The 27919-nt window shown below is 38.8% G+C and overlaps 1 protein-coding gene across 1 annotated transcript; it reads right to left on the bottom strand.

Annotated features, from left to right (window-relative positions):
• On the bottom strand, positions 1-27895 carry xylt2 (xylosyltransferase II). The gene is made up of 11 exons (XM_053515325.1): positions 27717-27895; positions 16528-17035; positions 16208-16383; positions 14766-14968; positions 12413-12493; positions 10142-10358; positions 9532-9708; positions 7085-7332; positions 5245-5437; positions 2744-3077; positions 1-1162 (listed from the first exon to the last, which is right to left on the bottom strand). Exons 1-11 carry the CDS (start codon positions 27846-27848, stop codon positions 840-842), a joined length of 2592 nt encoding a protein of 863 aa, XP_053371300.1. The 5' UTR covers positions 27849-27895; the 3' UTR covers positions 1-839.
• Positions 27896-27919: the final 24 nt, after the last annotated feature.

Consider the following 27919-nt stretch of genomic DNA (forward strand, 5'->3'; position numbering starts at 1 on the left):
AAAAATTACAGGCTTTAACGTTTTGTAGCCAGGGACCCGTTTACCTGTAAAACATATTCCACAGAACCTCATCATAAATTGTAACCATTCTAATTAATTTAAGTGTAATAAAAAATAAAAAAAAATCTTTTGGGACTGATTGAGCCATAAAGTTTTTTTTTTTTCCTGCACCTTCTACTGACATAACACGATAGGTCTATCCTGATATTATTTACAAACTTAAGTCCTTAAGAATAGATTAAAACTTACGTAATTCATGTAACCAGTTGAACGTGCTAATGAATATCATTTAACGTATAGAACAGTTTTTGTAACGGTAGGTAGTGATTAAAAAAAAAAAAAAAAAAAAATCCTAACCTAACTGGCTATGCTTCATTATGAGAACCACTAGGCTGCAGGACTCTAACCACTAACCTTCAACAGGCAGCAACAATGAATTAATAAAAATAATTAATTGGCTACAATTAATGTATACACAAAAGAAAATGTGCGCTTTCTTTGATTTGTTCTGAAAATAGAAAAAACAAAAAAGCTGGGTTAACCCAGTCAAATCAAGACTGCATATGGATACACCCCAGAAAACTTGTAACGCTTCTCAGCAATGATTCTTTAAAATTAGAAAATGTTCTCATGTGCAAACATCAACAGATTCTTCTTCTCTTACATTGTCCCTGACACCAATCCTCAAGACAAGGTATCTCGACCAGAAAACATGGGATGATCCAAGAGACCCATTCCCCGTAAACATCCCTGCGAAGGGACTCCTCCTCTCCTCTGTAGCTCACTTTAGTGATCTCATCGTTGCTCGTTCGAATTGTTTTTTTTTTTTTTTTAGGGTGCTACCTGATGCGGCCATTGCTTTTGACAGCACCCAGTTCAGATTTGGGATCTGGAGACATGGAGCTCCAGCTAGCCTTCTTACACAGCTGTACACTGGGACAGAGAGACCTCCCAGTGGAACACACGTCTCCAGTTGCCCAGAAGGTACCCACTAAGCTGTCCACCCAACCCTCCAGAGCATTCCCCACCAGAGAAGCCTTTTTCTGTGACTCTTCCAGGGCAGTCTCCATAGGAGGCAGCTTGAGAACCTGAGAGAGCTGCTGGAAACCATGCTCAAGGTAAACATTGCCTGCAGGACCTGTGTGCAGCCAGCTGTGCTCCTCTGCAAGACACACAAAAAGTAGGATAAGTATGAGTCAGATAGAGGAAAAAATAAAAACTTGAAATTTTTTTAAAATAGCCATTAGTATGTGTGATGTGGCCTGGGAAAGATCTTCACATGGACAGGTGGAAAAACTACAGAGTTTCCTGACCTGGAAAATATGGCATGCATCTTAAACATGATTTAAAATCTGATTTACTTCAAAAAAAAAAAAGAAAAACATAAAATATAACATTTTTCAGTTTAATCTCAATTTACTAGCTAAAAAACATTGTTATATTTGAAAAAAAAAAAATACAAAGAAAACTTTGGAAATATAATGTTTTGATCACCATCTCATGATCAACCTCTCTCAACAGCGAAGGTCAAAGCTTGTCACAGCATTTAAACATGAGCCTTGTTTTCTTTTCTTCAGGTTATCTGTTTAATAGCTGAACTGATAATGCCTCTGTTTCACTGTGGCTGATATCTGTTTAACAAATCATGAGATTCACTGGCTAAAAAAAAATAAAAATAAAAAAAAACACACCGAGCCAGCAAGGTTGTAGACATTTCTTAGGCTGAAGGTTGTAGACATTTCTTTGTAGGCAGGGGAAAACACAAAAGGCATGTCGAAGCATTCCAAACCAGCAGGTGGCGATAAGACCATAAGTGTAAAGCCATGTTGGTGAATCACAAGCCTGACAAAAACTTATCATTAAGCATGGCAAATATAGGCAATTGAGCACGAGGCACGTGCTCTTATAAGCCAACAACATTGTTTATTCTGTCCACATGTCAATATTGAAAACCAATTTTTTTAAACATATGCATATGAAGAATTGTAGGTAAAAAGCCCCAAAGCAAACTGGAAAAAAAAAACGTTTAAAAATCCAATTCCTGCATATGTGTGGACAAGGCATTCAAGCAACCATGTCATGTTTTCTTAAATTAGAGAAGTCAAGGCATGCATTAGGCTATAATCAAATTACAAGCTTCAATGCACAAATCGGACTTTGCGGTCATGACAGACCCGTTCGCCTACACGGTAAACAATGTACATCTTTGTCTTAAATGCAGAAGTTTCTGTACCCTGAAAGATGCTGCCTGAGCACATGACTTTAATATATTTTCTAAAATAATTTTGCATGACTCACATCACGAACATCAATTAACATTTATTAGACAACCTATCACAGCATCATCAAAGCAATGAATAAATGCGATAAAAGTGACAATGAGAGCCTGCACTGGGTTTGCTTTTGAGGCAGGCAAACAGCTCGTCAGTTACACTTGATCAGGTCAAGAAGGCAAAAAAGAAGGCCAGATGGAGAGCTTTTGCTGTTTTCACAGCTATATGTTGGCGCTACTGCAACAAGAGATGTGTGGGTACAGGAGACGGGCCAGTGATGATGCCGCTGCAGTGTGGAGGAATTCACCACTTATTTACACCCAGGAAGATTTTGGTTTGCAGCAATCACCAAATCACCATTTTGCCATCACCAAAGACGACACATATCATGACGCACATATACACTTAAACATATATTGTCATTTAAGGCCACTTGACTGGACTACTTCTTAAACCCAAAGCTCTCTTACCTTTGCGAAATGGCTCCTTTCCTTTAAAAGCCAGAGGCATAACCAGAAAGCGAGCTTCGGCCACACGCTCCCATAGCTTCAGCACACGGACTGTCCATACTCCCGGCCTGAGAGGACGCTGCAGTGGCGGCTTGTACTGTGTAAACTCTGCTTCTACGTCCACGCTGATGTCATAAGACGCTGCTACAACCTGAGCAGGATCAATCCACACTATGGTGGCTGTAAGGTTGGGGCCACGAGCCCATTTCTGTACTGCCACAGGCTCGTCCAAAGGGCCCATCACGCCGCCAAAGTTCCGGAAAATTCTTTCCTTAGGGTCCCAGTCCGTTCCTACCTGTCGAAAGACAAGGAACAAAACAGGATCAAGTTCCCACTCACTTACTATACTACTTGACAAATTCTTGTATAAAATCTAAAATACTGTATATGCTTTTACAAAGAAATGTCCGTATGACTACACAATATCAATCTTTTTACAGAATTTTCTATAACTGCAAAACAGCGTGTTACAAATTGCATGCTTACTTATCTTTAAATCATTTTTGACCATATTATTGGCATTCAAAAAGGGCATTTTCTGTGAATCACATTCCTTCTCATCGTAGATTTGCTCTTATATAGATTATTATTTTTTTTTTGTATAAATGTATGGACTCAAAACCAGCTTTAATGCGCAGTAACTATATTTATATGGGCAAATTTTCCTTTAATCCAATTGAAATCATTCAGAACTGTCTTATATGGATGCTGATCTGATAAGATGCGCATGCACAATGCATATTATCAGAATATACCTTTTTTCATGATGTAAAAAGTGGTTTTCAGAAGTAGAAGTGTTTTAAGGCTTTAGATTATTTCTAATAAATCTCAACTTCTGTGTTATGACTGCGTATAACATGATCAATATTTACTTATAGCTAATATTTACCTACTAAACAGATTATGAATCGTTTAAATCACCCCTCTCATTCTGATTGGACTGGTTCAGGTCAGATTATTCTGACGGATGTGGTTACATGATATTATGGTATATTAATTCCAGCTGGGTCAATATTCTAATTACTAGTGGAATAATAGGGTCCTTGTAAACACATCCATTGTTATAAAAGCAAAAAAAAAAAAAAAAAAAAAAGACATAAATACTAAGAAAATCGGAAATTCATGTAAATATTAAATATGACTTTTCACACAGGTTAGTGCTGATAATCCAGATTGAAAATATCAATTTAGAAAATGAAATGCCAAACAGAGTTATTTTCACTAGTGGTCTTAGACCCCTGGAAAGTAAAGCAAATCATGGGGATGAGAACAGACACATAAATTCAAAAAAAACACACAAATAAGTTTTTTTTTTTGTGTGTGTGTGTGTGTGTAACAAACAAACAAACAAACCAAAAAACTTCAACATTTCAGCTAAAAGACAGGCATTTTTTGTAAGCATATTTCCGAGCCTTAGGCATTAAAATAACAGGTTTGCCTTGCCATGTTTCTCAAATACTCATGGAAACCTTCCCACATAGTAAACAGAATCATGGGTCTGCTGTAGATCTGGAGCAGGATCAAATTTAATCCTACCTGGCCATTATAAAATGCACAAATTGCAGCGATCTAAACAGGGTAGCCGATTCTCAGCAGCAGCTGCCCACAAAATGTGAGTCTAACACAGTGATGAGATTCTGACAATCAGGCGCAGTAACGATATAGAGTAATATTTTCTGACTGGCCTGTAACGGATGCCCACTGATATTTTTGGTCAATTCCTGTTCACCACGAAGGTGATGATCGATAACCAGAGCATTGTTTAAAACAGCATCACAGTTCAAAAAGCTAAAAAAATTTTTAAAAAAAAGGCAGTTCAAGGTGACGTGATTGGCGTGAAGTGTCTCAAAAGAAGTGTGTGTTAGCCTGCACCGCTCTGGTTAGGAGTGGTCACCTTATGTGCAGTTGGATATAATTTGTACAAAAAAGCTTTGTCTAGTAACCTAGAGCATGTTTTTAGTTTGAGATTAGATTACGTGAGAAAAAAAGTAAGTTATTTTATAGCGCATGATTTATTATGAAATACAGTTGCCAAAAAGGAAAGTAAAAAAAATGGTTACTGTCACACGAAACTAGAAAATAAAAATTTGTTGGAAAAAAATCTGATCAAATTAATAAATACAATTATATAAAATAAAATAAGATAAAGAGGAAATCAGCCAAAAAATGCAAATCAGTGCATTTCTATTGGACACTATACATAAAACGTATTTTTGAAAAAATAAATAAATAAAATCTTCAATGCCAGTTAAAGCTGCTCCTTCACATTTTTAAACACAGGAAAGTATACGGACAGAGAAGTTTGACTTGCAAGGTCCTGCTGAGTTAAATGAAATGCACAAAGATACACCAGAGTGTGGATAGTGCTGCATTTGGAGAAGTAAGTGTACCCCACTATTAGGGGGAAAGTGCTAGAAGATTGTATACTCCCTTGTAGGTAATAATCTGTGCCTTGCTCTTACCTCAAGGTTCTTTAGCCTCTCAAACTCATTCAGGTTGCTCTCAAGCTGTAGTGTGGCCTGAGGAACAACCCACACCTCCAGCATTTCCATCTTCCCAGATATGTTCTTCACCTCCTGGCGCACCAGGTATCCCTGGAAACGGTCATCATAGAAATATAGATGGACAGAGATAGGATAGCCAACAGGCACAAACCTGTGAAAAGAGAGAAAAGAAAAAAAGCATATTCAAGGGTGGATCATGTCATTTTTGTTATCTAAAGAAAACTTGTAGTAATACGTGAGGCTGGTTTTAAACAGTTGCCCTCACTATGTTCTGTGTGGGGTTTACAGGTCCACCCCGGTGCGGTGCACTGCACTGCAACCTTGGCAACACGCAAACTGTTGTTGTGATTGAGTCAGCACTAGCCGCCCATGATGAGTTAGAAAATACAGTATGTCTTGGTCAGAGAGAGGAGACATCAATATTGCATTCTCTGACTCCTAATGACTCCACAGACTCAACTACAACAAAACATGGCATGAAGATTTTATTAGCAAGTACTTATCTGAAATCTAAATCGGAAACGCTTTTAGCCCTGCAGGCTGCTGAGGTACTGAAATCCAAATAAAACATTTATACGATAGGGTAATGTCTCGACACATGGGCTAGAGTGGCTGACAATCGGACTACTTGACAACCAGTTCAAATAAGAAGCTTGACATTTTGCAAAAGTATTTTTCTTGGATAAATGCAAAATGAAAGAGTTTGAAAAAAGATATACTAAAGCATGTTTAAATCCAGCGCTGGGTTGCAAAAGTTATACAGTGTGTTTAAATGCTTAATTTTCTTTCCTGACTGGTAAGCATTATTGCTCATTAACAACTATCACTAATATAAAGCCTTAAATTCCATTTTTATAATTTTTCAGTTAAAATCAAATCAATGTATGTGCTGGTATTTTTGCGCTCTAACATCGATATTAAACAGAATTCATTACTTTGTCAATAATTTATCTATTTTTAACCTAATAAAAACAAACAAACATCATTTTAAAAGTACTAATGGCTTCCTAGTTGTGACTTGATTGCATATTTTGACATATATGTGTTTTGAAGGAAACAGGAAGTCAGAATGTGTTGAACTGCTGACAACAGCTAACTGTTTTTAAGATATGCCGCCGTGCCCAATCAAAACCAAATCGATTACACTTTAGAAACCGAGGCCACTGTGAAGAACTGTAAAAAGATTAACAGGAGCCAGGAAGACACACCAACACCAAAAACTACAAGTAATAAATATTACTCCAGAGCAAAGCCGCCTTTTGGGTCCAGAAGTACAGTATTGTTCTAGGCCTAGTTCACACACACACATTTTGTTTTGATCTCCTTTTTTGTCTACATTAAAAACACAAAGTTTAAGGAATGAAAATGTTTGACTTCTTGACCACAAACTGTATTATAATAATAATAATTATTATTATTATTACTATTATTAGTAGTAGTATTATGCGCTATATTTTTGTGTTTAAGGAGGACTAATGTCATTGGAAACAAGAAAACCAAACTCTTCTACTCCCATCTCCTAAATGATGTGAACGAGTAGTGATTATCGTTTCATGTCCTAACAGTTATTTTTAAAGCTGTGTGTGTGTGTGTGCCCAACATTTCTCATTAGTCTGCTTTCTGATAAAGGAACATTTCTGGAATTGCACCAGCACTGACTCTGCAAAAGTAAACTTTGGATCCTTAAACAGTAAGAGCTCTAAGACATATCGTCTCCATAACACTAAGATACAGGCACCACAAGCTTGAAACACGGGTCTTGATTAATGGCTCTGGGTTTAGTGTCTGAGATACTCACCTGCAGGACTCATGCATGGTTTTCTGACTATGGAGACCAAGTCTGAAGAAGGACGTGTAGGCTGTGAGTGCAACGTCACTGAGATTGTCCATACCGTCCTCACGCTCAAACAGGCTTTCCCAGTAGGCTTTGAGTGCCGCAGTACCTGGTGGGTAGTTCCCATAGAGATGGGTATCGAGAATATTAATGGCCTCCTGGTTGACAGTGGATTCAAATTTGCGGGCGAAGAATGTGGGCCTTGTCAGCTGCTGTTGTGGGTAAAGAGGAAAAGGTCTGATTTAAATTAATTAATTAAAAAAAAAAAAAAAAAAAAAAAACACTGCTAAATGCATTCTCAGCTTGATTCAATTCCATCGGATATTTAAATAAAAAATTATGACTAAACATTTTAAACACTTTTGTCTATATACAACTAAATATGATGACTTCAATGCTGCAAACAAAATGGTTCACCATATCTTACTAAATAAATGAGCGTCAAAAATAGGGCTTTAAAGCTGGATAAAATGCCCAGGTTCTGGAAACCTTTTTTTTTTTTTTTTTTTTTACAGATACCACGGCACAAAGTTTGAGATGTGAGGTGTTTAAAGAGTTGTAAAAAAAAAAAGAAATTCCACCAGAAAACATTTGTTCCTTGCTACCATTACCCTTGGCTTGCTCATCAGGAACTATCTAATCATTCTGATTCATATACATTCACATTTTATATGTGAACTTCCTTAAATTCTTTTCATTGTTTAAAGCTGCTTTGCGACAATGACAATTGTTTAAAGCACTATACAAATAAAATACATAGAAATTGAAAAGTCAGTTCTGGAAAAGAATAAATCGATTGAAAACATTAGCAGGGAGCAAAAACAATGCAGACCTCTGATTTTTTCAGCAGTCTTTTAAGGGATAGGAATAGTTTCTTCTTTTGGTAGGAAATTGGTTTAAGGATCAGAACAATTCAGACAACCCAGAAACCACCAAGGCAAAGGGCTACAATGCACTGGTGGCTACCTGAACACCAGTGGGAACTGAAAGACAGCCACAACCTTAACTGTTCCAACACTGTACCAACTGTTAAACATGGTGATGGTGGCATATTGCTTTGGGGCTGTTTTGCTGACATTCCCACAAAGTGGATGGAATAATGAGAACTTCCTTATAACTGTTCAACTTAACTTTAAATCATCAGCCAGATGATCGAAACTTGGGACAAAATTGATTGTTCCAGCTGGACGCTGACCCCAAAAACAACAAAGCAGCTTGTGGAATGGATAAAGCAGGCTAACATTATGGCTGACATTAAGCTTTTGGAAGCTCCAAGCGTTTAGAAATGTGTAAACGGTGCTTAAAAGTGTGCCAGGAAACCAACAATTCTAATTTGAACACTAGCAAATTCTGCCAAAGAGCAGCGGTCCCTAAGAGCAGAGTTCTGCCAGAAGTTTGTTGATGTTAAGCTGAAGGTGAAATTTGCTAAAAGACATTAAATTGAAAGCATTGGGTGTGTTGTATGCATAGTTTGATCCTTTATGTATACTTTTTGTATACTGTTGTATGCATACTGGTTTAAGAAAACCCCAATAAATTAAAACTTGTGAGAAAAATTCTTGGGAGTTTACTAAGAAATATGTATCGCTCTCCACCAGAAAAAGGAATAATAATAATAATAATAGCCCAAGACATTCATGTTCATAAAGAGTACATGCAACTTCTGTTCCCATTAGTACAAATATTTAGCCACTAAATAAATAAATATCCATATTTTTTTTTTCCAGTTTAATGTCATCACACCATATTTTTACTGGGAAACTTGGCGTCCCTTTTACTGGCTGCCAGTAAAACGATCACATCTTCAATACTGCATGCTGTGAGAGAATAATCTCTCACACAGTGATCCAGGATTCAAAGGAAAAGGGAGTAAAGTAGTGTGACCGAGAGCTTTGCTGGCTGATTTAAAAGATAATCACATCCAGCTTAATGTCAGTTAGGTAAAATCTGCGGTCATCACATGACATAAAAGTCATCACCGTCACGTGTTTCTATATATAGAACAGCGTGAAGTGCACATATAATACATAATTTAAGGGCACTCCTTGACCTGTTCTGCCAGTTCAGCATTGCTAGTGTGGGGTGGGAACTTCATAGTTCAAGTTACATAGTTCACTGGAAAACCTTAGAACCACTTTTCAGCCAACAGTCCAGAGCCAACAGCGAACATTCCAGATCTCTTTTGTACTGTCAGCTGTTCTCAATCACTATATAAGTAGATGAAATCACTATGACTCTTCTAGAAGGCTAATACATCTATCAACTGTAGCACTTTGTACTGTTTTTATTGCTTTTAAGTGCAATATTAAATATTTAATACTAGTGCACGGTATTGTATATGTCCTAATGCCATATTTTTAAGTGCGGTGCTTTCCTTATCCCACAAGCTCGATATATTTCTCCACACCGACCTGAATTCGGATGAGATCAGCAGGTTTGAAGTCATTAGGAGAGCATCCGCACCAGTCCACTATATGCTTGTACTGGCACTTGCAGCCCAGCTTGCGGTTCCAGTTAGTGACTCGCAGGTTGTTGTCCACTAGCGTGTTGCACATGTGGCTGTTTCCTAACACTGTGTGAAAGAAAGACTGAGAGGAAAAAAACAAAGAGGAAAGTTTTTTCACAATCTTATAAAACAAATAAAAAATAACATCTACTGAGTACTGGATTTAGTTTACTTGGAAATGTAAGTTTCCTCATTGTCTTTTACAACAAACTACAAAGTAACTTTAAACAGGTTTTACTTAAATCTACTACTTGCTTTGGCATTTTAAGGTATTTTAAGGCTACACAGATGAGCCAAGATACCCGTTGTTTAAAAAAGCAGCAGGAATGACATGTTTGTCTTTTACAAACAGTCAAACCACTGAATATAGCATCCAACACACTTAAATGTCACACTGGTACTGTACTTCTCGACTGACCTGTTTTACAGACTGCACTTTTAAAACAAAAAAGCTGTATTTTTTTTCTTTAACCTTCAGACCTAAAGACTCTGAGCTTGCTAATAAGATTAGGCACCTCAGCAGGGAGCAGGGTGTAGGTGTAGAACTGCTTCAGCCCGATCACCAGCATGTCATTGGAGTTGACCACATACTCCACGAAGCGACGTGTGAGAGAAAACCAGTCAGAGCCTCCAGACACCTCCAGGCCCTCGGGGATGGTGCGCTCGCCCAGCCGCCACATGTGATTATCACATTCATGGAAGAGTCTGTCCAAGCCCTGTTTCTTAATGAACCTTGTTCAGAGCAGAGAAGATACAGATTAACGGAGCTATAATTGAAAAAAAACATTCCGCTAAAAGGTTTATACTGATTTGGTCTTTTTTTTTATATTGAATCCAGCCAACTAAATCAGGGTGAGTTACCTGAACATGTTTCGCTGTACTGAGCAAAGAACGTAAACGTGCTGACTTCAAACTCAATAAACGGTTAAAGACAAGGAGACATTTTCCATCCTCAACAGTGCAGGTTTTTTGCTACAGTTGCTACAGTGGCTACTAGCAAAAAACTGCACTGTTCTACAAGGCTACAGTGTCCACTGTAGCCTTAAGATAACTGTTGTTGACTCTTAAGAATGAAACCTATTGTGGTCTTCTGCTGCTGCAACCCTGACTCAAGAGTTTGACCTGTTCAGCATCCTGAGATGCTAGGCTGCTTACCATGGATGTAAACAATGCCTAACGTCCTGTCAATTCAAACTGGCCTGGCCTTTTTCTTTTGACCTCCCACATCAACAAGGTCTTTCTGTTTACAGAGCTGCCACTCACTGGATGTTTTTGCATAATGCTGTGTGTAACTCTAGAGACTTGTGTACACATGAACACCCCAGGAGAACAGCGGTTTCTAAAATACATAACCCAGCCTGTCTGGCATCATCATAGACGACGCCACAGTTGAAGTCACAAAGTCAGTCTCTTTTTATTTGGCATATTCTGTCTAAGTTTAACAAGGCGCTCTTGACCCATATTTGTATGATTTTATGTATTCTAATGACCACAGCATTGAAACAGTACACTATAAGGTAATTTGATTACTGAGACTGCATCAGAGGTTTTGTGGTATCTACACGTAATCAGATTCACACAACTACATCAGTATCACATAACCATTGTCTATAATAATAATAATAATAAACAGTCCCATCTCTACAAGGGCAACGTTAACTGCCTCTGAGCTTCGTTAACAAATACCTTTAACTGAAGATTTCATGAAAGAACTTTATACTTTTTGCATTAAAGACTTTCCCTAACAGCTGCCCCTTCTTTCTAGTACACTGGTTCCCTTTTTCTATTTCCCCATTTCCCTGTTAAAGGAGAAGGCTTTTTTTTTTTTTTAACTTCCTGACTGCAGTAATGAAGATTATAATAGTGTCAAAGATTTGAATCATACATCAGTGAGTTATAACCTAAATCAGTGTAACCAATGGTAACAATGACAGGTTTGCAACAAAATACTACTTGTTTTCTGTTAACTTTATGCCTTAGTATTACAAAAAGGACAGCCATAAACACAAATGACATTTCTATTTCTCAGGGCATATGGGATATAATTAAAAACTTGTTAATAAATACAGTCTATAAAAGCTATTACTGAACGTTATTGTGTGCCTAGAAATTTAAATGATTTAAATATAACGATTCACAAATTTAAACCAAGAAACTAACAGAAAACAAATGATTGACTGAATAATGACATCTCAATAAATTAGAATATCATCGAAAAGTTAATTTATCTCAGAAATGTAACTAAAAAAGTAAAACTTGTATATTATATAGATTCTAGATTCATTACTCACAGACTGATATATTTCAAGTGTTCATTTTAATTTAGACGATTTTTCCATGATATTCTAATTTATTGACATCCACCTGTATATAAAGACAGTCATTTCTTTATTCAGGGCTTTTCCGAATGGCGCAGCAGAACTGCTTCTGCCCGATCATCCATTAGATCATGAATTTGAATTTAAACCCCAGAATCCACGACTGGTGATCCAAAAGTGCAAACCTAGTCATGAGTGATGTAGGCGTGGTATCTCCCTTTCTTATCAATCACAATGACACAAGCTAATAATGAGCCTCTGTGAGCTCATGCATGCAGAAGCGGCTCGATTGCCTTCTCTCTTCCTGATTCGTAGTTATTGTGAGAGTGGCCTGATGAGTGGAAACTGGCCATGACTAAATTAAGGAGAAAATAAGGAAAAAATGTGCTGGGGATACCTCAAGAATTCTAGCTCCTACAGTTTTATACAAAAGCGTTTTGCATGTAAATAAAAAAAGGAAGCAGCTACCTGGCATTCTCTCTGCCATGAGACTTCAAGAAGTTCTTGTCACGGTTCTGTGAGAGAAAAGCCACCAGCTCATCGTTGGTCCTGTTCCAGAGAGATATAGGAAAAGAAAGACATAGATACAATGTCAAAAATCTGACTAGAAGGTGGTCAAGATAAATGTGGCGACGTCGACTAGAAGGAATTAACTTCTGTGCAAAGGATTTGGTGATCATTAATGTCTCTGCAAGCAGTGAGCTATGAAGGCCTTTTTCTTTCTTTTTTTTTTTTTTGAACAGCAGACGTCTGTGGGGATTATACCCCGCAGTGAAAAGCTTCTGATGTGGCTAAAGAAAAAAAAAAGGAAAGAAAAAAACCTGCAAGCTTCGCTGCACTATGGCACAAAGAGTGCTTTCAATATACTAATGTGTCTCATGGCCAGAAACTTCACCTCCTATGCCTCCTGTTCACAAATATTTCACACCTGTCTAGAGAAAACATCCGCTCGCTAAATTCCACAGGAGTCAGTATGAGCTCTCCACACTACTTAGAGGCCTGTTGTTTACAATAAAGCAAAGATATTTGCCTAAATCTCACAAATTTTACTAAACCTTACAAACCAATTGCTATTTTAAGAAACAAGGGAGTCTTTAGAACCTGTACAACTTCATACCTTTGAAACAAAACATTGTTATTTTAAAGACGAAGGTCACCTGTTCTGGAATAGTTTTTGTAAGGCCAGAATTGTCATGTGCATTTGCAAAACCCATTAAGCACTAAAAGGAACCTGGCTCTCATTAAGACTAGGGTTGGGTACCCAAACCCTATATACAGGTATGCCCTCATAGCCTATATAACTGGTACGTTCTAGAACCAAATCAGAGTGCAGATTCCAGATGCCTCACTTCAGTGACACAGTTTCTGAAAAATTATTTCCTGAATGAGAAAATGCACATGAACGTAAGTCAGAAAGCAGTAATAATACAAATCCAACTGATGTTTGTAGTAATGCAAGTGTCCACGTCGTTTTTACATTTCAACTTAAAAGCAACACTGGGAAATAAGTGCATGCAGTAATTACACATGCTTTGACAGCAGCTAGTGTTAGCACGCTAAGCCAATCACACTGAAATTAAAATGCCTAAAGCTAAACAGTCTAAAGTGCGGCTGTATTTCCCAACAAAGTATACCGACACTGCAACAAGCAACAAATGTCTTTCACCAAGTGCGTGTGAAGGGTGAAAAAACGTCAAACCTAATGAAACATTTGAGGACACGCGGGGCGAAGTTAAAAGCAGAAGGATGCAGCATGTTTAACAGCTTACAGACATCAGCTGGCAGTGATTGCGTCCCCAATCCTCAATCACACCAACACTAGCAATGTCAGGAGAGGAGTCGATAAGCCAAATATAGTCATATTTCTGCAAAAGCATTGATAAAATTTGAAGCTGGTTTGTACCAAGAAAACCAACTACTTTGCAGTTAATGGTATTAAATTGTTGTAGTTGGATTACGTAGTATGTAAATTAGTTGTATTTTGTATGCACTTATATTTATGTACGCATTACATATATTGTTTATTTAAAATATTTATTTTAATAAAAAGCTTTTTTATGTTATCCACCATTGTGCCACTTTTTTTTTTTTTTTAAAGCATCAATTCAGGTACCATTTTAAATGTATCGATTTGGCACTGGTACTGTAAAAATACCATTTAACATTCAGTGTAAATTACTTTATCCCAGTTATCACAGTCAAAATTTAGGCTATGAGCTGTTACAAAACTCCCACACCATAATGAGAGCTGGGTCGTTTGGCAAAAATTGCTAATTTGTGGTGGGATGTGACTTTTTATACAGTAATTTATAGCTGGATTATCTATGCTTTCATAATCCTATTCCTGGGCTTCTGATTTAACAGGTAATATCTGGGGAGCTGCAGCATCAAAAGCTGTTATTCCTGTAGTTAGAACAACAAGTTGGGATTTTTGGGAGCTTTGTGGCAGCCCCAATTTATCTGGCCAAAACTGTGTGCAAGAAAAAAAAAAAAAAAATTTTTTTGTGAATTACAAATGTTCAAATCCTGGGAAGATATGTGCAAATTTAACAATTACACAACATCATACGATGCTGCATAATATGATAATAATAATAATAATAATAATAATAATAAAGATTTCTAGTTATCTGGCATCACCTACTTTTATTAGTTGGTTAGAAGTTTTGGGTACACAGGTTTCTTTTTTATTTAGCCTATAACACTATAAACACCAAAGGTTGATTTCTGAGCACATACTTGATTGATAGTTTCCAAAAGTGAGTTGGGCATTGTCAAAAAAAACAACAACAAAAAAAAATGATGAAAAAATGTATATGACCTGGTGGGGAAGTCAGTGGCACTGAGGTTGATGAAGAAATCCCATTTCCAGTCGTGCATGGACAGCAGATCCTGCATGCTGCGCAGGTAGGCCTTCAGCAAACTGGCCCCGCCCCAGATAGTGACCATGCGCCAGGGCGTAGCCCTGACATTGGTGTACAGCTGAGCCATCTGCACGACTTCATGATGCAGGTAGTTGGAGCGCTGCAAGAGACACAGAGGTCAGGCATGTTTGCACAGTGCACTCTCCAGACGTGCCGACACCTGCGTCACCTTCCCTGCCGTTCCACGCATTCCATGCTGGCGCTGCTTATTTCTGATGCCAGAAGGTAATCAGCTATTCAATTCAATTCAATTTTATTTATATAGCGCTTTTAACAATGGTCATTGTCCCAAAGCAGCTTCACAAAAAAAAAACAAAAAAAAAAAATTAAAGATTTTTTTTTTTTTTAGGAAAAAAAAAATCACTTTTATCCTTTCTCAAAAATTCTTATAAGGCTGCGGGCCAAAAAAAAAAAAAAACTAAAAAGAGCAGCTAATTATACTTGGATTAAAAACCTACGCACTTTGCACTAGAAAGGCAGGCTTTGCAAAAAATAAAAATACAGCTAGCACCCACCAAGCACAGGGACAACCTGCAAACGTCACATGCACAGATCAGGGCAGGAAGCAAACACTCGACCCTGGAGGTGTAAGACCACGGTGCTAACCACTATGCTGTCTTATGAAAGTATAGTAAATAAAAAAAAATAAAAATAAAACACTGCTGCCATAATTAAATTTGAGTTTTAAAAAAGTGCATAGTTAACAGTGTGTATACATTTTGGGCCCGTGTGTGTGTGTGTGTGTGTTCAGATCATATAATTTACATGGATTAATGCATGAGGCGTGTTCAAGTCATTCAGGACAAACAGAATATAAAAGGACGCTTCCAGGACAGTATGGTGATGAGACTCTTCATTTAAATTGTGCAAACATTTTAAAGAAGGCTGTACATCCGTAAATGACGATGCCGCCTGAGGTGGCTTGGGACTAACTAAAAATTTTTACTGACGTAGAAGTGAGACATTTATTGATTATTTGATGCTCCATTGAACCATGAAAACGTTTCAAATAGCAGCTGATGTACAACAGTCTATAAAGGGGCAAAAAAAAAAAAAAGAAGAAGTAAAAAGAAAAAAACAAAACGCAGATGCCTCCCTAGGGTTATAGCAGGAACTCCTACACTTGAAACTACTTCACATCTGTTTCTCTCGGCAAGAACCGCTGAGTTTCTCTGGCACTAACTTATCAAATGGAAAATACCCTGAAAGCCCCTTACATCCATTCAGGGACATATAAACAGTCACTAAGCTCTAATTCACTATTTCACGCTTTTACTAAAGGTATCTCAGTGTAGCAGCTGATAATATTTATTTTTTTTTCCAGAAGTGTAGAAGTCACCTTGTCCACGTGGATGTAGTAGAAGTGGTCTTTGTGATAGATGGCTTTGAGGAGTCGTTTCAGCTGCCGCACGGCTCGGCCGTGAACCATAAGCACAAATGCCACCCTCACTGGGTTCTCCACTTTGGACAGATCATTGTCCAGAACATCAGCCTGCTGGACAGCACTGGATAAGACTACAGGGCATAGAACAGAAATTCAAGAGGAGGAAGATTATTACTGTATTAGTTTACAAATAAAAAAATTAATTTTTTTCTTTCATTTGGTTTTAAAAGCAGCTACAATTATTACTGTTATTGGTTATTACGAAGTACAACTACCGTGCTGTGTGCAGTACTGAGGTAAAGCCTGAGGCATCAGCTCCCCAGCCTGGTGTTTGCACGCGACGTTGGCGATCTCCTGCCGGCACTGGCGCGATCCAGCGCGGTGCAGAGCCGACAGAGCGTCTTTACCAACGATCTCACAGCTGGGAACGAAGTCGTTGCTCGGGACCTGGGCTGCACCGTCAACACTCCCTGTTTCTCCCTGAGCGCCTGGCAGGATCTTGCCTCCTTCCTGCCCCTTGGTGTCGGTAAAGTTCCGACTGCTGGATGGATCGTACGGCGCGATGACGTCTACGACTTGGTTCCCATGCACGACTCTGGCTCCTTCCATCCTTTTATCATTCTTTCTTCGTCTTCCATCTCTCTTTGGGGAATGAGGGACAACAGTTCTGTCCATGTTATGCTTCTCTCGGCCATGAGAGTGGACGTTCTGCTTACTGTTTTCTAAGATTCTCCTTCCATCCTGGTTGTTGTGATCAGGAAGCTTGGACCGACGCTCTCTGCGCTGGAAGTATACCGAGAAAAAGGGAGGAAAAAACAAACAAACAAGAAAGAATGAGAATGAATGCATTTATCTAGAAACAAGATTATAACAGACAATCGCTCACAGCAATTCAAGTGTGAAGTGATTCACCAAACCCACTGAAATAGTGGGCAGCCTAAAGACACAGCATGCGTCATGTCATTTCTTTTTTAAGTTGAAGTGTTTTTAAAATGGCAACCTTGTTTTTAAACAAAATGGCAGAAAATAAGCAAGATGACTGAAAATGGTGAGAAAAGCAAACTCAAAAAGTGGTATCTGCACAAAATGACAAAGTAGTCAACAGTCCCTAAACTAACACACACACAGCCTTACAAGGCCAGAAGCACCAGCCAGTCATTAAATGAGTGCAAAAGGGAGGGGGGAGGAATACAAAATAACAAAAGAGAGAGAGACAGAGAGAGAGAGTTTGTGCTCGGTAAACGTGACCAAGATTGTAAACAGAAGATGATAAGATGAGCATGAGAGCTGCCACACTCTAAGCTTCCCAACAGGATCACTGTACATGAGGGACGCAGCCGCGCCTCATCAGCACCCTTTCCACCAGTTCCAGTAACACTACCTTGTTAACTCCATCAGTGACACTCTCAGGCTCCATCAAGCTGGATACTGGCACTACAAGATCATTTGCACAGAAAGAGTAAGTGCAGGACTATAATCTGTGCAGTGGTACTGAATATGTACATGATGCATCAGTCAAATGAATAACGTTTATGGAAATACAAGGGAGAGTCAAAATGACCCACAATCTGGCTGTAGAATTCATTTGAATTAACTTATAGAAAAGACCGACATAATCTTCTTCCTTTTTAATACACTTTGTCCATCCGTTAACAAGCTTTCATACTCCCTCATTTAAAAAAGTTTTAGGCAATAATGCGAGCCATGAATTCACTGCTGTCTTCACTTCTTCATCAGGTCTTTGAAATCTGATGGAAATGTAAGATCAGGAATACAAGGAGGACGCTTTAACAAGCTTCGACAGTGTAGACAGAATGTTTACAGATGTGAAATCAAAGGATGTTCCCGTTCTATAGTCTGCTGTTTACTAAAAGAAACTTTAGCCTTCCTTAGAGAGTATCAGTCCAAATTTTGTGTGCAGATATCCAGGTACACCCTTTGGCCACAAAAAAAATCTAATCACTGCACGCTGCTTTTCATTTGTGCAAATCACAAGGGGGGCATTAATTTTTTCTCGCACCACAGTTACAAATGAACTGATGTAACACAATCACACCTGCACAGCAGTGACTGGGGAGACAGCAGCCTTAAACGGAAGGTGATAAGTGGAACACAAGTTTTATTAATATATCAGAGTGCTGATGGTTTTCGTGAAAAAGTTTGACATTGTGAGGAATTTTATATGCCGCATCAGTAAACAAGAACGAGACAGACAGGCTGGTCCACAGGTCCTCATTCTTCATCCAGAAAGAGATGATGTGGCTGCAGGCATTCGTTCCAAACAAAGCAGAAGTTACACTTCATTCCACCTGTTCAACTACGCTATTGAAAGCCAAGAATGACTCTCAGATGTGGCATCTGCTTGGATGAACTAAAAGCCTGAACCCACACAAGCCCTTTCTGGTTAAAGTTTGACACCTGAGGGCTGGAAGGTTTCAGCAATATGTTCACATCAACTGCGACACCTGCATTATTTATCACTGCGCTGCAAACAACACTGGCATTTCGTGCAGTTTTGCTCTATACGCGTTACACCAAATATAAACACACAGGCAAGCAAAACCACTGAACACTGTGGTTTGTTCTGGCGCTCTCCTTCAGTGTGTATGATTAATGGATGAAAATCACGTAGTTGCAGAATGGAAGACAGAGTAAAGTTCTCACATTGGTTTCTACTTTTATTTTTACCATTTTAACATGATGGAGATGCGGAATCATTTTTTTGACTGAGAACTGTTTAGACCCACTGGTGATGTACACTGCAATTGCCTAGACTCTGAGACACCCACAGAAATGTCTGGAAACATTGGCGTCGGGTTAGAAAGCTCAGAGAACACAATAGCAGGCCTTTTCGGCCACGTCTTATTCATAGCCTGGTGGTGAACCCAGCCGCACTACCTGAGCTTTAAAACATTTAAAGTCCCGACAGTCACTGGTTACCATCATTACCTTACTGAGTTTCAGGTGGCATTGTACTGCTGAGATAAACGCAAAGATACGGACAGCACAGGAAAAATATCCCACCCTTGGTGCACGCACACACACAGACACCTCAGTCTGTGCTGGAGTCATGCTGTTCATATTACATTAACCATGTGGAACACAGACATTGTTACAACATTACGACGCTCCAAACAAGTCTGTTCATACACTGCAGCACAACAAAAAATTATAAATTTAAATGCTTGAATGAAATTCAATTTAGGATACGTTAATGTTTTACTTAACATTACTACTGCATGTCTGAAATAGAACTGCACGATTCTTCCTAAGATGTGAATAAGGATTTTTCTGTCCAGGAACGATTCTCTTTTTTAAATTTTTTTAACAAAACATTTGCTGCACCTCAAGAAGGAAATAAATAAATAAATAAATAAATAAATAAATAAATAAAATTATAATTTAAAAAAGTGCTGTCACAGGATTATCATCTCTGGTAACAAAAAAAGGCGCTTTTCTTTATTTTACAGCCCTTAAATTAAATAAGCTTTGAAACATGAACAGAATATGAACAGCAATAAATAAATTAACTAATAAACAGCAGCTGTGCATTTTGGACACTCAGACAACTACAAGCCTTCATGCTTTAGTTTGTATTGTAATAATTTTTATTAGCATAGGGCAAATGTCAGTATTTGCTAGTTAGTTTTAAATTAAATCCTCCTCCTCTAATTAACTTTAAGAAAACACAAATACATAATTTTCCGACATAATCTCCTTTATCCGTCAACAAGCTTTTGTATTCCGTCATCTAAAAAAAATGTCTTAAGGCTGAGCTGCAAGCCACAATTTCACTTCTGTTTTCACTTCTTTATTAGGAGTGAATCTTTGTCCTTCTTTTTAAGAAACCAAACAAGTGAATGTCTGATGTAGCGAGATCAGGACTATAAGGAGGATGCTATAACACCTGTCGACAGTGTGGGCAGAAGTGTACAGACGTGCATTGTCATCCAAGATCTAAACCACAATCCTTTGGACAGCAGTCCTCAGCATTTCACACAAAGTTTAGGTTACAGACTCATAGTTAGTTTGAAATGAAAAGCCTCCTCCTCTGGTCTCTGACTGGCTGGAATTGAGCGAGCGAGTATCATGATATTGGAATTCTCTGAATGAAGAAGACAGATGAGAAGAGCGATTGAGCTGTATGATAATAATTTGATAATGTCTGGCCTGATTAGTGAATTAATTGTGTGCTGTTTTACACTGTGTGAGTGTGACCCATGAGTGTGACCGCAATACAGCAATCTGGGAACACGTGAATGCAGCATAATCTGAATGCAGGAAAATACATGCGAACGAATCAATGTCATTAATGAATGAATCAAACTGTTTGGGTTTTTTTTGCTTGTTTTTTGAGAAATCGTGCAGAAATAAACAAAATACGAGACACTAGTTTTCCGGAAATTTCTCAGATTTCGGCCACGTGCCCTGCCAGGCCTGACTAGCATGAACATGTCACAACATTAGCCTCGAGTCTCGAAACCTGTAACTCACGTGTCCATGTGATGAACAGTATTTTACCCTAACCTTCGAGGGAACGTTTTGGGGGTTGTTTGATTAACAATGGCTTACCACTGTTAAAAGCAATAAAATCTCATGTACAAGAACACTGCTGCTTATCACACGAGCTTATTTTTCCTGGCTGTCTCACACACTTCATAGAGTTTATAGCCCCCCTGATGCTACATCATGTGTGGGAGAAGAACAGCGCCCCTGGCCTGGCACACAGACTGCCAAAGCAACCCAGAAAGAATACACACACACACACAAACCATAACATAAAACTGGCTTTTGAAAAAAAAAAAAAAAACCTTGATGAAGAAGCCTTCCCACAGAAGGCTTGCTGATGTTGGCCTGCGAGTACGTTGAATGAGAGGATAGAATAACACCAGAGTCACAGGACCACTACTTCCTGCCACAAGGCAAAGGCAAGTCTGGACCGCTGGCACACACAATGACGCAGAGGTCAGATGCTTCCTCCTGTTCAGTACGAGTTCCTGTGAGTCTTAATAATAACGCAGTTGCCACGGATCTCTTTAATCGGGTTAAAGTGAAGAACCTGTTCGACATAAAGGTTCATCAGCCAAGATTACATTAATCAAGACCAGAGCTCTAGCCTTTAATTAGGGCAAGAACAACAACTGGAACAAATATTTGCACTCCTTAAACCCATGTATACAACATAGATAGAGTACACAGAACACCTAACAATCATATTCATACTAGTACTAGTCAAAAGTTTGGACACTCGTTTCGATTAGTTTTCTACATTCTAGAACAGTACTGGATTTTTTTTTTAAACTGTAAAATTATGCAACAATAACAACAAGTGTCAGTTAATACTTTAACACAACTGTTAACTGTTCTAAAGTTCTTGCAAGAACAGTATCGTCAAGTGCATTTGCAAATCAAGCGCAGTGATGAAGCTGACTCTCATGAAGACCTTCTCAGGAAGACAAGGCCAAAACTTACATCTGCTGTCGAGGAGAAGTTCATTTAGGGTTACCAGCTTTGAAAATCACAAAATTAACAAACAGCACCTCAGATCAGAGCCGTTATGAAGGCTTTACAGAGCAGAAGTAGCAGAAACATCTCATTATAAGCGGTTCAAAAAAAGAAAATTGCATATTTTGGAATGTTGTTTTACAATTTACAAAAGGAATAAAAAATCAAAAATGAACATGGAGTAAGAAGGTGTGTACCAGACTTTTGATTGGTTGTGCATGATCCAGATTTAATCGCTATTATGACTTGCTGTTATAACAATCCTGTCGTGAGAAGGCAGAACTAGATTTTCCAGTATGGCTTTGATGGCATTCATTCACAAGAGCGGGTCAGGTACTAATGTCAGGTGAGAAGCTGGGACCCAGTCAGTGTTCAGGTTCAGGTCACTTTCACTTCAGCCTTACATAATGCGGTAATTAGGTTTAGGAAGACATTGCTTCCTAAACCTAATTACCGCATTATGTAATGTGCGCCACTCAAACAGCTCAATGTTTTACAGAGATTTATAAATATTATATATATATATATATATATATATATATATATATATATATATATATATATATATATAGTGTTTGAGTACTGCTAACTGCAAATCCAACTTCCTCCACTTCTCAAATTATATATATAATTTTTTTCCATCTCAAAAAAGTGTTTACTACATTATCATTACATTTACTCTAAGCACCATGTTTTTTTTTTCACGCATCATTTTTAAAGTGCACACACTCAGTTGTAGCAGTTCAGATACTCGTTTGCTCTTTTCATGTACATCTGGAAGATTAAAAGCAGAGTCCATCAAATTACACGTCAGAGTCGAAACATCTCAGTCCATCTGGTTTCCGAGACAAACAGCCATGTTCAAAAGAAAAACGGGGACATTTGTCTTGAGAAGTTTCTGCTGTGTCAGTGATTGTCGCCATGATGTGTGTATGTTTTAGATTTCTGATGAGCCAACCCAGTAGTGAACTGAAAGGTTTTAACTAAAAGAAAGAGAAATCACCAACGAGCACTGACATGACGTTATCATGATATCTACTGTAGGTGCTGATTCAATTTACTGTATAGTGCAATTCTCTAAGTATCACCGTTTTATAAATATCCCAATTCTATATTACTTTTTTCAGATTTCGTTACAATCTTAAGACCTTAAACCTTTCCAAAAAATTTCAGAACAGTAACAGTTTGTGCTTTTGTGTAAAAAGTTTTATATCTTAATTCAACAGCTTCACAACTGAATTGTGCATGAGTAGCCCATTCTTTAAAGCATTAGTTTTCGCATTTAAAAACCATGGGCAGCATTTTAACATTTGACATTTATCATAACATTTAATTAAACCAAAAAAAGCTGTATTTCATACTGAGCAGCACGCACCACTGTTACGCCATTGGAGATAATAGTTATTTTAAAATAAACTTAGCAAATAATTCACTCCTACCACACGGGATGAAAATGTGTAAATAGTTCAGAGTGTACCACCTATTTAATTACAAAGAAACGCTGGTGTGTAACTGCCTCATACACCTCCAAAGTCTTAAAACTCAACTTAAAAACGTATGCATGTTGAGCAGTTTTGAGTATGCAGGTCTACACTGCTGCTAAGTTGTGTGAATCTCTAATGACTAATGTGCGCTTGGGTAGGTGTTAAGGGTGACTTGTTTGCAGGGTTTGGAGAAACGGAAAAAAAAACAGATTGGAGGCGTTTCAATGTTCGCGACGTTTGATAATGTCATAAAAACGGATTTCTGTTGCAGCACAGAAGCTAATGCACCCGACACAGAATCGTCGATTCATGTCATGATCGAACGTGCATCGCTATAGAAAAATATTTTTCTATAAAAAGTATAGACTTTGGAGTTAGTGTGGCGATAAATGAACGGTCGCACAAACGAATCGTGATATATACCAGATTTCTTCTTGACCTCTATTATGCAAATTTCACGCAATTATTTTAATAATTGAAACACGTAATATTGCGCACTACTGGAACTGCAAATGCCCCCTCTTGTGGTGTACAACTTAACAGATACATAAGCTACAGAAAAATACTATAAAAACAGACATTATTGGTTAATATCCTTTTTAAAACATCCATGTAAACAAAAGACAAAAAGAAAAAAGTTCACACTGGACCATAGTTTTCAGCTGCATTATACACTTGCACCCATGCCCAATTTTAGACAACTGTTTTTCATGTCCTAAAGTGTCATTTTTAAAAATGATAAAATAGATGACTACATCGTTAAAACATGTGACCCTGATTTGTTCATGCTTATGAACACCACATTTGCCTGATGCATCTTTAAGCACATAGGTAATAAGGGTCACCATGGCAATGTGCAGTATTTCAACTCTTCTGTGTTCCCAAACTGTGAATCAATGGCCTCTTTCATCACCTCGTTATCACGCTGGGTGTATTTGCCCAGCGAGCGGCAGAGTCGTAACCTTCACACTGGTGGGAAAGCCTCAGCAGTGTCTCTTGCACAAGCAGAGAAAATGACAACATATGAAAAACAGCTTCCCCCCTCATGAGCCCGTGGCTTTCGCTCCTGTCAAGAACATTACGTTGTGCAGCATCCTACCAGCTTGGTCACGCTGTTCCCCCGCAGCTACTTCTCATCGTGGATGACACATCACGTTTTAGTGCACGTTACATGAGGGCTCACGCCACTGCTGCGTGCGTCTCAGAGACCGCAAGTTGCTTAAAACAGCAAAATTTTTCCCATTAGGGAAAGGGTCGTGTTTTGAACCGTGGCTTCTCAACTTATAGTACTGGGCACGTTCTAACAGCTTGTGTGAGAGCATGCAGGCAGGACATGCAGTAGAATTTCCCTCAGGGGGTACAATTTGATCAAGCCCTTACCTTGAGTCGTTGCTGCTGTTTGAAAAGAGAAATGTGCGACAAGAGCGTGCACCCATGAGGGCTAATTATGAGAAAAGCTGTTGGAAAAAGTTTAGAGAGGGAATGCAAGCTCCAGGCCTTTCATCAAATAAGTCGGTTTTACACTAGCTGGATTTGAGTGCTATTTTGCTGTTGTAGCTAAATCATTTTTTTTTTTTTTAGATCAAGAGTTGAGATCTGCCATCAACAGTACATGATTTTACTGCAGCTGCGATAAAAGATAGCCATGGCAGTTCTGGAAATGTCAGAAACCTTTATCATCAAAAAAAATAATAATTTTTAACATCTCAGCAATATTGCTGCTCTGACGCTTGTCTGAAATTAACAAAAGGCACAAAACATTCTAAGGGACCAAAAAAAAAAACACTTTTCTTTTTCTTTTTTTAAACCTGATGTTCAATACATACTTTTGCACAGTGTGCACCTTAATTTAGCAAAGATTTCAATTTTAAAAGATATACAGCTTCTGCTCAATCAGGGATACTAATCACTGTGGTCTGCACTGTGCGAGTATGATTTTTGTGTAACGCTAATCTGAGCGCCCTTCGACTCTCAGACAAACATCTGCAACGTCAGCACAAACCGCATATCTTTCCCAAAACATCTACATCGACACCTGGCACTTCTTTTGGGCTGAGCCACAGATCATATCACGCTTCACCATACAAATGTTTGGCGTCTCGCTTTTAACTACGCATTCCAATGTCATCTCAGCAGATCCGTACCTGTAAATGCAAACCATGATGGTAGGGACACAAGTCCAGACTCACTGTTGTTAAATTATAAGACAGATCTTTCGAAAGTCCCTCGACATTTCAAATCCTGACACGTCAGCACACTCTTAACACTCTGTATTTATTAATTCTGCATTTCAGTGCAGTCGGTTTGACTCAGGTACCAAGCGTGTGCGGGTCTTCCCCTAGTCAATAAGATAAGCATGGCTTTTATGATGCAGATTCCAAGCATGTTTCCGACTGTGTTCAACTGCAGAACAGACGAAGATGAAGTGAAGCATTTTCACAGCGCTTGCTGTCTGTAACAGTTTCATGATGAGCTCAATGTGATGCTTTCGAAATGAAAATAAAGCGTGTTTTTACATTAGGCACGACTGATTTGTACCGTGCCCAAGAACGATTGCTTCCCCCTTTTCAAGTCCCCCGCTGGCCAATGTTCACGTTGTTTTTTTATTCTCTGTTCTCCAGTATACACACATATTTGCACTCTCCAATACAGCAGGTCTTCAATACTACTCGGTTTGTGAGCTGCCATTAAACTCAAAAGAACGAAATAACTAGAACAAGAGTTAATATTTGCGGTATGCCTAATATTTCAGAAGATGATATCAAGAGCAACACTTTTGCATGCCTTCCTACTTTATCAGCTATGGATATGTAGGTCAGAGATTGGAGCTTAGATTTCTGAAGAGATCGACAGTGGTGATGCTTTTGTATCTAAACATTGATCATCTTCCGTTCTCAGGTATGACTGCTTCCATATCTTGTTCGATTCGCGCCCGAGTACGCTGTATCGTTTCCAAGATCACCTCATCAAGCAGATCCAGTCACAATTCCCCTGCACAGAACGATTTTGCTCTCACTGATTAAAATGAGCCAGACTTTGGGGTTAAGAGTCCTCAGAAACGATCCCAGGGCTGTTATGAAGGGTAAAAGTTAACTCTCTTGTGTTTAATGGTGGCTCGCAAACCAAGTTGGAGTACGCTGTATTTTTCCCGAGACAATCTCTTTAAGCAGACTCGGAAGCGGTTCCACTGCATGAAATGATTGCATTCGCATTGATCAAAGTGATCCAGTCTTTGGGGTCAAGTGTCCTCAGAAAGTTAACTCCCTTTAAACTCGCAAACCAAGTAGGAGCATGCTGTATCTTTCCTGGGACAACCTCTTCAAGCAGACTCAGGCACGGTTCCCGGGTGTGGAACAATTCTGTTCTCACTGGTCAAAATGATCCAGACTTTGGTGTTAACTGCTTTCAGAAATGATTCCCGAGGCTCTGGTGCGAAATCGTCCTTATACATATTTCTGTCTATTACAACACAAACCAGATGATTTTCTTCCCACCACTTGATCCAGATTGTTTCGCATTTTATCAAATATGTCCGTTTCTGACTCCAGAGTCCCCAACATTTAAAAGAAAAAGAAAAAAACAGAGTCTTTGGGGGCTCAGCGGTAGGTTTGTTGCTTGCTATTCAGTTACCACCCAATGCCCAAACCACAGCCACTGGACACAGAACCGGTCCCAAGCCTGGACAAATCAGCTGCGGCGACCCCTCGACGGGATCAGCAGAAAGACAACAACAACAAGACGGAAAATCTGTCTGTCTAAAAAAAAAATTTGTCTTAATAGAAGGACAATAATCCATCCAGTATGCAGCTTTTTTTTCTTTATTGGTTATATCGACACCGAAGGTGCTTTCGCACAAATATGTTTTTTAATTCTCTGAGTTTTCACCACCAGCTTGACTGAATGATTAACATCGATACCGTGAAACCGTGATATCTTTAGACCAGCTTGGACATTCCTCCCAGAGCCACACACACACACACACACACACACACACACACACAGTGCTGTATATACTGTAGTACCGGTTTATTAATTAATTAATATACAATTAACGTGTTAGAGCAACAAATAGCGTCCAAACCTTTTAACCACATTATCACCTTGTTAATTATAAATAATTACTATTATTAAATTGTCTTTATCAGGAGCCAGGGCTCCACACCCGGGCATTTAAAATCCGCCTCCAGTTGAAACACAAATGTTTGTGTGAGTACAGTTAGCTGGTTAGCATGTCTCCAGCACCTCGGCGCGTGCTGTTAATAAACAGCGTTACTCGGTGTTAGCTTGTGTTACCGGTGATACAGCAGCTTAATTCTCATTCCTGCTCTGTGTTGCTAAGTTCAGCTAGCTGGCTAACAGTTCAGTCCAGAGTCTCAGTCTCCCGCTAGCTCTCTCTCTCTCTCTCTCTCTCTGATACACACAGAGCAGCGCCGCTTCTGACTGAGCTCCTAATAACATTACCGACATTATCTCACCTCGGCCTCTCCTTCTTCCAGACTCCGGAGACTCCATACCACCAAACCCTGGATCAGGAGAATAGTTAAAGCAGCGGCGATGGCAAGTTTGTACCGACGGAGCAGCTTCTGTACACGAGTGCTCGCCACCATTTTCCTCCCCGTGGTTTACATTTAGCACTGAATCATCTCGCCAGAGTGACTCGGTACGAAGTGAATCGCCA

This window comes from Clarias gariepinus, chromosome 16 (genome assembly GCF_024256425.1).
Source record: "Clarias gariepinus isolate MV-2021 ecotype Netherlands chromosome 16, CGAR_prim_01v2, whole genome shotgun sequence".
NCBI classification, from domain to species: Eukaryota; Metazoa; Chordata; class Actinopteri; order Siluriformes; family Clariidae; genus Clarias; species Clarias gariepinus.